Source organism: Guyanagaster necrorhizus (assembly GCF_019112545.1).
Source record: "Guyanagaster necrorhizus MCA 3950 unplaced genomic scaffold BT62scaffold_5, whole genome shotgun sequence".
Classification (NCBI taxonomy): domain Eukaryota; kingdom Fungi; phylum Basidiomycota; class Agaricomycetes; order Agaricales; family Physalacriaceae; genus Guyanagaster; species Guyanagaster necrorhizus.
The window spans coordinates 47,751-58,782 of record NW_025064884.1 but is presented as its reverse complement, the minus strand read 5'-3'; the positions used below and the strand labels follow the sequence as shown (position 1 = coordinate 58,782).

The 11,032-nt window shown below is 48.6% G+C and overlaps 5 protein-coding genes across 5 annotated transcripts; 4 read left to right on the top strand and 1 right to left on the bottom strand.

Moving 5' to 3' along the window:
- Positions 1 to 16: 16 nt before the first annotated feature.
- On the top strand, positions 17 to 2,379 carry BT62DRAFT_962840 (uncharacterized protein; the record flags this gene model as incomplete). The annotated part of the gene is made up of 8 exons (XM_043188657.1): positions 17 to 601; positions 649 to 709; positions 758 to 809; positions 857 to 963; positions 1,020 to 1,393; positions 1,446 to 1,509; positions 1,568 to 2,102; positions 2,168 to 2,379. Exons 1-8 carry the CDS (start codon positions 372 to 374, stop codon positions 2,377 to 2,379), a joined length of 1,635 nt encoding a protein of 544 aa, XP_043043004.1. The 5' UTR covers positions 17 to 371.
- Positions 2,380 to 2,407: 28 nt separating this feature from the next.
- On the bottom strand, positions 2,408 to 5,181 carry BT62DRAFT_943899 (glycoside hydrolase family 78 protein). The gene is made up of 8 exons (XM_043187900.1): positions 4,760 to 5,181; positions 4,254 to 4,707; positions 4,130 to 4,199; positions 4,061 to 4,074; positions 3,625 to 4,001; positions 3,246 to 3,563; positions 3,056 to 3,192; positions 2,408 to 3,004 (listed from the first exon to the last, which is right to left on the bottom strand). Exons 1-8 carry the CDS (start codon positions 4,994 to 4,996, stop codon positions 2,599 to 2,601), a joined length of 2,013 nt encoding a protein of 670 aa, XP_043043003.1. The 5' UTR covers positions 4,997 to 5,181; the 3' UTR covers positions 2,408 to 2,598.
- Positions 5,182 to 7,150: 1,969 nt separating this feature from the next.
- On the top strand, positions 7,151 to 8,435 carry BT62DRAFT_587764 (uncharacterized protein). The gene is made up of 5 exons (XM_043181521.1): positions 7,151 to 7,479; positions 7,528 to 7,654; positions 7,707 to 7,977; positions 8,028 to 8,114; positions 8,169 to 8,435. The coding sequence occupies exons 1-5, from the start codon at positions 7,216 to 7,218 to the stop codon at positions 8,281 to 8,283; spliced, it is 864 nt and encodes a 287-aa protein (XP_043043002.1). The 5' UTR covers positions 7,151 to 7,215; the 3' UTR covers positions 8,284 to 8,435.
- On the top strand, positions 8,436 to 9,679 carry BT62DRAFT_1072946 (uncharacterized protein). The gene is made up of 3 exons (XM_043178905.1): positions 8,436 to 8,556; positions 8,628 to 9,464; positions 9,521 to 9,679. Exons 1-3 carry the CDS (start codon positions 8,495 to 8,497, stop codon positions 9,579 to 9,581), a joined length of 960 nt encoding a protein of 319 aa, XP_043043001.1. The 5' UTR covers positions 8,436 to 8,494; the 3' UTR covers positions 9,582 to 9,679.
- Positions 9,680 to 9,703: 24 nt separating this feature from the next.
- BT62DRAFT_928224 (uncharacterized protein) lies at positions 9,704 to 10,929 on the top strand. The gene is made up of 4 exons (XM_043185463.1): positions 9,704 to 10,069; positions 10,124 to 10,243; positions 10,297 to 10,555; positions 10,603 to 10,929. Exons 1-4 carry the CDS (start codon positions 9,740 to 9,742, stop codon positions 10,710 to 10,712), a joined length of 819 nt encoding a protein of 272 aa, XP_043043000.1. The 5' UTR covers positions 9,704 to 9,739; the 3' UTR covers positions 10,713 to 10,929.
- Positions 10,930 to 11,032: the final 103 nt, after the last annotated feature.

Here is an 11,032-nt window from a genome sequence, read left to right as displayed (position 1 = left end):
CCTTGGTCCTCTGCGGAACGTCTCAAGGCGAAATCAGACCGGGTGAAGTATCGTTTGTGCTATGAGGGACTTCTAATTTGTTTGATGAAGGTGCTGTAGTTGATTGAAGGAAGAAGGAGCGTGCAGCAATTTCATCAAACAGATTGCGATTGCCTGTCCGCCGAGTACTGAGTACTGAGTACTAAGTTACTAAGTACTGAGCGCCGAGCAGTTGTTTAGATTATGTTTCCATTACATACCAGTTTTCTAACCGAGACTGACTAAGACACCGAGAAAATGCTCGGAAATTAGGCTCCCACGTGTCGGCGGCTGTCGGCAATCCGTCCTTGCTACGACCATTCCGTCGATTTCGCCACCAAGTTCCTTGGGGGATGCTTTCACCGTGGACTGTCGTCGTGTTGCTTCTCTTTCAAGGCGCCCATTTAGGTCGACGCACAAAATCCGCCTATCTGTGCACTCTGATTTCAACTCTAATTACATTGGCGCCAGGAGTCTATTCCTATATCCCTGCCTCGCCGACGAACTCTACTCAGGATGCAATAGCTGGTGGACTCAATATTACGGACGTTTCCAAGCTTCATTTGCAGTGGTATTCGAATGGGTCAGTGCTCTGTGCCGCAGATCCAGAATCGGACTAATTCAATGTAGATCGTACTGGGAAACGGTGTCCTATCAGTTGGTTGGTCATGACAGTCTGGGGATTAGCAAGGTGTGTAATGAGCACAAGGTGTTCTTATCCACGATTGACAATATGTAGGGCGCCCTTGTGCATTTCTCGGAGACATCAGTCAATAACAATACTCCAGCAAGCAAGTCGTTGCCTTGCTCCTTATTTTCATCTCTAATACTTCTTCAGCGACGACGCCTTGGATCGCTCTGGTGTCTTGTGACTTCAATGCTACAAATGCTTCTCAGGAGATCGATATATTCACACTTGCGCGCGACAAGGGTGCAGTTTCAGCTGTAAGCGTCATGGCACATTTCCTCGTTTTAAACTTCTGAAGCTTCCTTTCATGCAGCTTCTCTACTCCCTCTACTCTACCGCTTGCGTGATCAATCCCGAATACGCAGATCCAGAAACCTTCGACCAAGTCTTCGATATTTTCTCGACTCAAAGCCTTACTTCTGCGCATCTCATCGAATACCAGTTCGGTCAAATCGGATCCACCAACGATAGTATATCTGGGACCTACAACTCTCAAAGTCTTAACGACTCAGCAGCAATCATGAACGCAACTATATCTTTAGGATATGCTACTACGTCCGGTTTCCTATATGCCACCTTACGGGCATATAACGCTACAGGCGACGATAATACCACGTCTACGACGAGTAGCGGTTCAGGATCAAGCAGTGATCAGCAGGGGGGTTCTTCTAATACTGCTTTGGCCATGTAAGCGCTTCGACTTACCATAAATCACCCGCACACTGACACACAAATGTAGGATTGTATTATACGCTATCACGGGTTGTGTGTCCGCTCTGTTCTGCGTTATTATTGTCACCGGTGTAAAGTTCTCCACCTCCTCGCAGTGCCAGTTCGCTAATGCTGCTATGCGTGTATCAGGCAATTCGTGCTATCCGACACCCCGAGAGATATGGCCCCCGAAGGCGTGGTGGAGGCGAGATGTACCAGAGCCGCACGCAAGGTCTTACACGTGCAATCTTGGACACGTTTCCGATCGTTAAGTTCGGTAGCTCACAAGCAAGGAGTGGTCCAGACATGGTTCTCAAGGATCCGGAAGCCCTCGATCCCAACGCTCCAACTAGTGCCGCAGTTCAAATGCAAAGCTTGAATAATGCCGCAGCTGGGCAGCCAGCTGTTCGCCGACCGTCGCGACGGCAAACCCGAGATAATAATCCCGACGCTGCAGCACCCGATGGTGAAGACCACTCTCGCAGTGACCAGCCTAGCCAGAGCTCAGAAGACGTCCCTGTGCCTGCTGCTATAGGTCGGGAAACGTGTCCCATTTGCATAGTGGACTTTGAGGAAGATGACGATGTTCGGATACTGCCATGCGAAGGCCATCACCGATTCCATCAACAATGCGTGGACCCCTGGCTTTTGGGATTGTCCAGTTCTTGTCCCATTTGCCGACAAGGTTCGTATTTCGCCACAGCTATCGTTTGATTTTCTATGAAACAACTTTCTTTTTTTTCATTCCAGATTTCCTCGCTCTTGAGTCGATGTTGTCCATTCCAGGTGATGTTGATGGAAATGAAGACCTTCACCCGCAAGCCTCTGACGGACATGCGCATGGCACTATGGGCAGTAGTCGTTTCTCACGTTATATCCGTTCGGCAATGAGAAGGCGTCGACAAGATGAAAATGACCCTACAGAACCTTACCTGCCTACCGCTGCACACACCACAGTCTAATATACCTGAACAATGCCTTTGCACACTCCTTTACCTCTTTCTGTACCATTAAAATGCATTTGTATGTATGAGTCAAGTATTTTCACCGTTACAACATAATTATATGTGTCATTCAATGAGACCTGATACTAGCGTTACTCAGAAAATAGTTATACAAGCATCGAAAGTACAAGTGATTGAGCGACGTTACACGTTCCTTGAAACCGCCAAGATCGTCTTCTACAGGGATTGGATAAGGGTATGGATTCCTCCTTCAAGACGAAAGGCGGGGTGGCCATCAGACATTGATGTCGATGACACGCTTTCACCGTCGACGGTGAAATCTGCCGATGAGGGGGGCCTCACGGTACCTACAGTACCAAGGGGTGCTTCGATGACCAGCGTGAAGTCATTGGTTGATGAGACGTTCCACTTCACTCCAAACCAGCCCAAAGACGTTTCAAATCCACCCTCAGCCGACTGAAGCCCACTTAGCACGGGTGCTACCGACCAGCTAGAACCCTGCGGGCCTGTGAGCGTCAGCCCAAGTACAAAGAATGTTAGCGCGGAAGTGGGGCCAGTAGACCAGCCATGGGAATGGCTAGTAAAAGCATGATCAAAGTTGTAACCTGTCGCACCCCGGTAGCTGAATCGAACTGTGAATCTCTTGATCATATTGAAAGTATATCGCACGTACCCCAATGAACCATTAGCGGTGTAGCCCTCCAAAAGAGTAGACTGCACTGATATATTAGTATATAGCATGTAGCCCCATTCTTGTCGAAGCAGATTGAGCGCTCGTTCTCCCTGCCCAGCGACGAAATGCGCTCGGACCTATTATGGAAATCTGATCAGTTGCTGTGCCTAGGAAGACAAGAGAATTTAACCTCTAAGCCTCCTACGAATGGGATGATGGTATCACTTAGTTCGGGACTAAGAGGGCCTATCGGTGTCCAGAACGATGTCAAACCCTCACTGATGGCTACATTCTGACTGGCATTGGCTGTGATATTGTAGAGAACCGCCAAGGAGTTGCCATCTTGGGGGTGTAGGCTTGTTATTTCGTTATCACGGAACATGGCAGCCGAGGAGTCCCAGAGTAATTCGTTAAAGGCAGACTTCACTGCAGACGCATTGGCAAGGTAGGCAGCTGAAAGCGAAGAATCTCCTAGTTCAGACGCAAGGTCTGCGGCAGTAATCAAAGACTGAAGAACAGCGATGTTTTATTAGCCTTGACACAGAAGCAAACGAAGGTGCGCTACTCACCCTATACAATAGCGCATTTGCTGCAGAGTTATGACCTTGTCCGCCCTCTCTTCCCCAATCATTCGCGAACCCTGAAGGTACATTCATCAAACCAGTATTGTCAACCTGGCTTTGTAGGAAATCAAGTGCATATGTGTAATTTGTCCAGATTGTTCGGATGAATTCGAGGTCACCTGTGTGTAGGAAGTAATTGTATGCACCTATGAGTGACCAGGAAATGTAGGTATCGCTTCCGTGAGCATTGATGGGTGGACCGGAATACTGAAGAGAGCCCGTAGAAGGATCTTGAGTAGAGAACATAACAGTGAGGGAGTTTCTTGTGGGTAGAAGGTCGTTTGTTGACACCCGCTGGGTATCCGTTGAGATTCCCATGTCGCCTATGCATTGATAAGTACAAGGAAAAGGAAAATTTATCAAGATGACATAAATCACGTACCAGGCCAAACGGTTCTGAGCGTATCGACGATTAAATTTTAGCATTAAAACAGGGATGATTTTTATTCACCGGTCACGCTTTGCACCGTCAACAAGGACTGGTCCAGATACGGGTCCTGCATTCGCACTATTGTTCCAGCCTTCAAGTCAGCGAGTTAGTTAATGACCCAAAAATCATTTTGCGCCTGAGTTACCACCGGTATCTGGGCAGCTTCGGGCTTGATTCGGACCGATGGTATTCGTCTGAACAGTGTAAGCTCCAGAATACCACAATTTTGTTAAAAAATCTGGATCCTCGAATATCGGATCCTCCGTAAGGAAATACCCCGAGTACGCTCTGAGATCGTCCCAGTGCGGCATGAAGGTGATATTGACCTGCACATCGGAAATTGACACAGGATCGCCGGATGTGGTAGCTATTGTTAGATATCTAAAACCACCTCTCTGCTGTGCTATCGTCTGCATCACTTTCCCTGATGGAGCGGGGAGGAAAAGTATCTGCGCTCCATCACTGTTCATGAGGGGGCTTGGGTTACAAGAGTCATCGGATTGATGAGGACTGATGAATAAGGGAGATTCTGAGAAAGATAACGCCAAAGATGTGTTTTCGCTAGCTGTGTCAACGGTGAAAGATAGTAAACCGCCAACCTACAGTTCGAAATGATTAATAACGCAGAGGTTATTCAGATTAGAGAGTTACTTCTTTCAAAAAATCCAGGGCTATGTATGACCCTTGACTGGCTAATGTCATAGAATTGGTGGCGTCTTCAACAGTGACTTCAACGTCCCCGACACTGTCGACGACTTGTACAGGAAAGACGGTCCTTGACCGCGGGGCATAATTGAAGGCATCCCAGGACCCTGCCGGCGCCACAGCAGCAACATATAGTGCACATGAGATCAAGAGACAAAAACCGGAGAAGGGGCACAAAAACATCACGCAAGCAATGGGTATTAGTCCCCGGACCTGGCATTTTATAAAGTTATTCCGGACCGCTCAGGAAGACAAGCCAAAAGTCAAGTGTATAGCTGCAGTTCGGAATAGAAACGCGTGACTAGGATTGGACAAAGGCAGAAGTCAAGAGGTTGATGAGAAATGGACTTCCTCGGCCTCTCAGTTTGAAACCGACCCTAAAACTATCATCAGAGCCTTTGGAAGAGTCACCAGACACAGGGCTGTTGCCGTACTCCGCAACAAAAACGGTCATAGATATATCGTGGAAAATGGGCATCGGGAAGGAGGAGTCTCGGTTGTTCACATGTCTTGAAAAACATCATACAGGCGCGAAGCATCCGAGTCGCGCGCATCCTTCGGGCACCACTCTCAACCTGTTCTCTTCCCTCTCTCTTAAGCCATCATGATTCCGACATAGTGCACAAAGCATACGTATCATTCCGGTAAGTATCTTCCCCAGGCCCCTCCTGGTTAGCCGTAGAAATATGGTCTAAGTTCAAAATTGATGATGGCATTAGGCAAATCCTTTTGTAAAGAGGGCCGTCAGAATGCGTCACGTATTTTTGCCGAGTCTCCTTGGAGCTGGCGAAATTATCCAGAGTGTATCGCAAAGCGAAAACTATAGGATTGGCTGCCGCCACGAAGGACAACAGTGCGACTAGTTTTGAGGGTGCCGGATGCTCTTCCGTTATCCTCGACAGCATCGTAGGATTGCAGCACTGGTCAGCCCAGGCTGGGGTAAAAATGTTGTGTGCTTACGTATATGACAGTTCGTGGTTGTTTCAATGGGTGGAGCATCATTCCTTGTCGTCCTTCAGTGCCCGACAAATGAACGAACGGTGGATGGACGAGGTCCCCGTCTCCAACCATATTCATTTGACTCGACGTTAAACTGTCTTGAGATCGATTCCAGGCATTATCTTCACGTACATGTGCGCAGCACTTTCATCCACGCTGTAAGCGTGCGTAATAGGATTTCGCGTCTATTCTTCCCATCGACTCGGCAACTTCGTCCCTGACGTTAGCGTGGATTCACAGCCCTGTGGTCATTGACGTGCCCGGTAAGCACGCACTCTTCTAAGAGTCTTCTTTTCTGTTATTGCCAAGAGGATACTGAAGTTACGCTGCAGCGCCGCAGAAATACCTAATGAACAGGGTACTCTCAGACTGGCCACCACTCCAGTCAAGTGCAAGTTCACTTTATTAAGAAGCCGGGTAGTAGGCTCGCAAGGCACAAAAACATGTGAAGGAACACCTCAAATTCCTCGACGACAAATTCCGCTAAAAGGTACCTCCGACGGACGACACGCTTTCTCTATTCCATAAGCGACCCTTTTCTGGAATCTCTATTATCATGATGGAACTTGGGCGGACTGGTCTGCCAATAATTATAATACACGCCGGTGGTCGTCTTGGCAATTCATTCTACGAAGGACAGCACACGGTCACCTTTCGGGGGCAGCGTTTCCCAAAATTTCCTTTCCCAAAGACCAACTTTCTCGAACTTGTATTCGCCGCCCTATGTGTCGTTCCTTGCTCGTTCTTAGTATTCGCCACGGTCACGCGCACCGTTGCATTATGCGACGAATACTAGTATTCTATTGCTATATCCATGTAAGTGGTTGACTGCAAACCGGCGTGTGGCCAGTACTTGTGCCAAGTAAACGGGTTTATTCTCTTTTTCCCCCACTGTTCAGTGAAAGCAGATTATGACAAGCTTTCCCAAAATATTCAAAAGCATATCGCCCTCTGGGCATTGAATATGGACCTTCGACTTGGCGTAATGTGAACAAGTTTTTCGTATAAATTGGCAATGCTCTGCAGGCCCTCTACACCCATTGAACGACTTATCTTCATACGGATCGTTGAGTCTGGTTTACGAGACTAACATACGAGCTCCTCTTCTGTCTGTGCGATTGACGTCAACATTCATGAGCAGGTAGCACGTAACTTTCACGCTATCATTGACTGAGAACGACGTAGAAGTAGAGCAACAGGAATCTGGATCTCGGCGTAGTGGCAAGTATTTCAGAGAACTACCGTCTCCTTTGACTCCATTGCTAAAGAAATATCAAACAAAAAAATCAGAAGCGATCAGTACTCGATAAAAATGAAAATGCGCCTTGAATGGGTGGAAGCAAGACGCAATGCATACGTAAGCATATACATGAGGTCTTCACTCTTCCTCTTACTTTTCGAAAATGATACTCCGGCGACATTGGATATTTTCCCTTGCCCTTTCTTTCTTCTTCTGTCATACTCACATTGCCTCTGTGCTTGCAGATGATGAGTTCGACTGTCATGTTACTGTAAGCTCGACTGTCAAATTCGACTTGACATCCATCGGCGGCGAGCGTACCGTCTCTCGAAAGCGCGATACGCCGCCGACATCAATGGTGGACACCGTCAGGCTAGATCTGTGCAGTGAGTTGCCGTCGCAGGATGGTGTGAACGAACGAGACCAAGTACACCATCCGTTACTTTCTTATCCTATGTTCTGACGTGCATTCCAGTGTCCTAGCCATACAAGAGTGTGTCTGACCAAGATAAATAAGAAGGAGGATGCGGATGACCGGATTGTTGCTGTCGTTCCCATTGTGCAGACCTCGACGGCGAATCCGTCATACAAGGCGCTATCAGGTACGTCGGCGGTGCAATGCAGGTCGTTGCCCTAATAATTGATTCCTTTCAGCGCCAAAGGGATTGTCCGTCATTATGCACGGACCGTCATATACCAGCGGCTCGGCGGCTCAGACCCTCAATCTAACTCTGCTCTGTGACCCAGACGCCTCCAACTCTGACCCTACAATTATGTCTTACGATGGGGCAGAGCTTCGCTTAGAATGGCACACTCCTGCTGGCTGCTCATTTGGCGAAGACAACAGTGGAGGTGGGAGTGGAGGTCCGAGTGATGGGCCTGCAGAAGAGAGTGTTGGGAGCGGCTTAGGCTGGTTCTTCTTAGTGTCAGTACGAATTATTATGGGACCATCTGGATTATTGACGTTTTCAACAGATTGCTGCTCGCCTTCTTGGCCTATTTTGGCCTTGGCGCCTACTACAATTACACCACCTACGGTGCCAGCGGGAAGGACCTGATACCGTACGTTAGGGTCTCCTAGTTCATTCCATTTTGCCTAACTGATTTCTTTCGAAGACACCGCGATTTCTGGCAGGAAGTTCCGTATATGCTCAGTGATGTTGCTTCACATCTATGTTCTTCTGTGCGCCCACGGCGATCATCTGGTCGTGGAGGATACATTGCCGTGTAATGGACATGGGGGGTACTGGATTATTACGTGCCCATCTCGTGTTTCGTAGACCCGTATAATATTGCTGTGGTGGCTACTGTATAGTGAATACATACTGAGTACTGTATATTGGTATCTTTGGTCGCGACGACCCTAACGCAAACAGTGCCAATTAGAAGGTACGAAAGTTCCACCATAATGCTGTTGAGCGATCCTCCCCACGAACCAGAAAATGGCCAAGAAGAAGTGGTATGCAGTTACCGCTGGACGAGCGGTTGGACTGTTCGATAACTGGTCAGTACAGCTCTTGGTGATTCCAAGTCATTTTATCAAAGTTATTTTAAACAAATAATCGCGTCGCCCAGGCTACTCGTCGCGCCGCTCGTCATTGGCGTCTCCGAGTCACATTATGTGAGCTTCACCTCTGAAGAAGATGCCTGGGAGGCATACGAGGAAGCGAGAGGGGAAGGGAATATACGAATTCTTCCCGCTGGTGGCAAGTCCAAGTCGTCGCGGTCGTGTAATCCTTCCCGGAGTGACGAGCACCATTCATCTGCTACTAATGCTGATCCCGAGCCGTCACAAGGATGCAATGCCATCTTGACTACTGCTGTCACTTCTCCTCCAGAGATGGTAACGTTGGTAGGAGGGAAGTCTCCTGCGAGCTCCAAGGCTGGCCCTGCTGCAGCGCCACCTTTTCCTCTCGCTCTCTCATTGTCTAGCAAGGCGACTAGGTCTATCAAGACAGATGAATTCGTGCGCCTCTACGTCGCCTCTTCTTCCAAGACGGAGAGTGAACCCACCAATGTGTCCCGTAGTAAAGGCAGCCCTGGTGGAGGCCGTACCACCCCCGTTCTTCCCAAAGTCAGGCGCATCGTAGTCCAGACACCTTCCTTTCTTTGTCCGTATCCCGACGAACCTGAAAGCCCTGATGATGAACAGCCCGTGTCGCCTTCGCCTGCTGATTTACTGAGCCCTCTCACATCTCCCCGTTTACACACTCCGGAACCCTACGAGGGACCGTTGAGTCCTCCACCACAGGCTCAAAAGTCTCCAGGATGTAGGCAGCATAGTACGGCTAGTAGTATAATGTTGGCCATGCGCATGGCTCCTTCTCAAGTAACTGGTGGGACATTGTACGATGCTGTGGCGGACCCTCGTTCACCTCTGGCGAAAACGGCTTCAATTCCTCGAGATAGCCGGTCTGTGTCTCGCGTTTTCCTTCAACGAATGTCGGCTCATTGATGACATTAAATAGGCCGTTCCGTCGTCCTTCCCCCAATTATAGTCTTTACGGTGCTCTGGTAGGACCTGATTAATAATGGAATTTGTTACTTTTGTTGCTGTATCTTGTGCTTCACATATATATATGCCTTCCCTGTAGAAATAATATAAAATACGACTGTGGTAAATAACGCGACTCTTGCCCTGCCCTGTTTTTCAAGTTGTTACATACGTGACGCTACGACCTGAAAGAATGCACTCAGACAGCTCTGATCTATCGCTCTCAGCCAGTGGCTCACAACTGCTAGCCGTACCACCGCTCTCATCGATAGGGACTGGCGACGACGACCTATCTGTTTCTGAGCTTTCGTTGTCGGATCGGACTGTCACGTTTCTAAAGAGCAACCCTCCTCCAACACCAACTCGAGAAGAGGCTCTAGAAGAGGAAGATGTAGAATCGAAACGAGCATCGGGTAGAACGCGAGAAAATAAGCTTCAAAACGACCTCTTCATCTTGAAGAATTTGAATGCGTCGATGACCTTGTTCAACGAAGCACTCGACAGTACTGGGTCTGCCAATGAGGTGCGTATTCAAGCTCTATTCCAAACAAACATTCATTATGATTCCTACCACCAGCGCATAGCTCAACAGTTGGCACAGACAGACCTGCTACTGAATAAATACATCAAGACACTATCTCGAACAGAGGATTTCGCTCGTCTCATATTCGACGATGAATGGCATGGCGCTGACGCAGTGAGCATCTTCCGCTACGTCTAATTTGATCTGTCTGTAGCCCTACTACGCAGGACGAAGAGATTATAATGCAAGAACGGAGGGAAGCAGAAGAAAAGGCACGTCAGGAGGCTGAGGAACGCGTCCTGGCTACTCGACGTGAGCGTGAACGTTTGGAGAGGGAAGCACAAACTCGGCACCAGCAGGAGGAGAAGGAGCGCCTTGAACGCGAGAGAACAGAACGGCTCGCTGCAAGAGGCGGCATCCGTGGAGTCCGTGGTACGCGTGCATCGATGCGCGGTATGAGGGGCGCCGTCGTTGCGACGAGAGAAGGCTTGTCTCTTTCCACAAATCATTGATTCTTGCTCAATGATGAACAGCTCCAACAACGGCTCGTGGTCGGATAGCAGTTCAAACGACAACGGGACGTCTCACGTCTGCTGCTGGCCGTGCTAGTGCCATTCCTGGTCGCGGGGTGAGACGCAGCTGATGTACTCATGGAATTCTTACACTGCACGTCTTTATAATGGAAGTACCGCTCGTAGCGGTTACCCTCTCCCAGGCCTGTTATTTAATGAAGCTCACTCAATCCGAGTCAGGGAACATCGAGGCTGCGGGAGAGTTTACTTGAAATTCCAGGATGTCTGTTCTTTATTGCGAGATGTAAAATGTACATGAATATTAATGTGGGTTTTCATAGATATAACAAGTACTTTTTGGTTTTTGTAAGGTTTTCGTTCTCTTAGACCGGCCCGCGTGAACCGCTTGTGACGAGACGCGTCACAAAGCTCAAAAACTTCTGTTAATTTT

What these genes read in the sequence shown, in the direction of transcription:
- BT62DRAFT_943899 (XM_043187900.1), bottom strand. Translation starts at nt 4,996, where the DNA reads ATGTTTTTGTGCCCCTTCTCCGGTTTTTGTCTCTTGATCTCATGTGCA. An exon ending in AAGCTGCCCAGATACCGGTG is followed by an intron (nt 4,200 to 4,253) that starts GTAACTCAGGCG and finishes GCTGACTTGAAG; the next exon opens with GCTGGAACAATAGTGCGAAT. An exon ending in ACCGCTAATGGTTCATTGGG is followed by an intron (nt 3,005 to 3,055) that starts GTACGTGCGATA and finishes AGTTCGATTCAG; the next exon opens with CTACCGGGGTGCGACAGGTT.
- BT62DRAFT_587764 (XM_043181521.1), top strand. Translation starts at nt 7,216, where the DNA reads ATGATACTCCGGCGACATTGGATATTTTCCCTTGCCCTTTCTTTCTTC. An exon ending in GTGTGAACGAACGAGACCAA is followed by an intron (nt 7,480 to 7,527) that starts GTACACCATCCG and finishes CGTGCATTCCAG; the next exon opens with TGTCCTAGCCATACAAGAGT. An exon ending in GTCATACAAGGCGCTATCAG is followed by an intron (nt 7,655 to 7,706) that starts GTACGTCGGCGG and finishes GATTCCTTTCAG; the next exon opens with CGCCAAAGGGATTGTCCGTC.
- BT62DRAFT_1072946 (XM_043178905.1), top strand. Translation starts at nt 8,495, where the DNA reads ATGGCCAAGAAGAAGTGGTATGCAGTTACCGCTGGACGAGCGGTTGGA. An exon ending in GTTGGACTGTTCGATAACTG is followed by an intron (nt 8,557 to 8,627) that starts GTCAGTACAGCT and finishes CGCGTCGCCCAG; the next exon opens with GCTACTCGTCGCGCCGCTCG. An exon ending in TCAATTCCTCGAGATAGCCG is followed by an intron (nt 9,465 to 9,520) that starts GTCTGTGTCTCG and finishes GACATTAAATAG; the next exon opens with GCCGTTCCGTCGTCCTTCCC.
- BT62DRAFT_928224 (XM_043185463.1), top strand. Translation starts at nt 9,740, where the DNA reads ATGCACTCAGACAGCTCTGATCTATCGCTCTCAGCCAGTGGCTCACAA. An exon ending in AATGGCATGGCGCTGACGCA is followed by an intron (nt 10,244 to 10,296) that starts GTGAGCATCTTC and finishes CCTACTACGCAG; the next exon opens with GACGAAGAGATTATAATGCA. An exon ending in CGTCGTTGCGACGAGAGAAG is followed by an intron (nt 10,556 to 10,602) that starts GCTTGTCTCTTT and finishes AATGATGAACAG; the next exon opens with CTCCAACAACGGCTCGTGGT.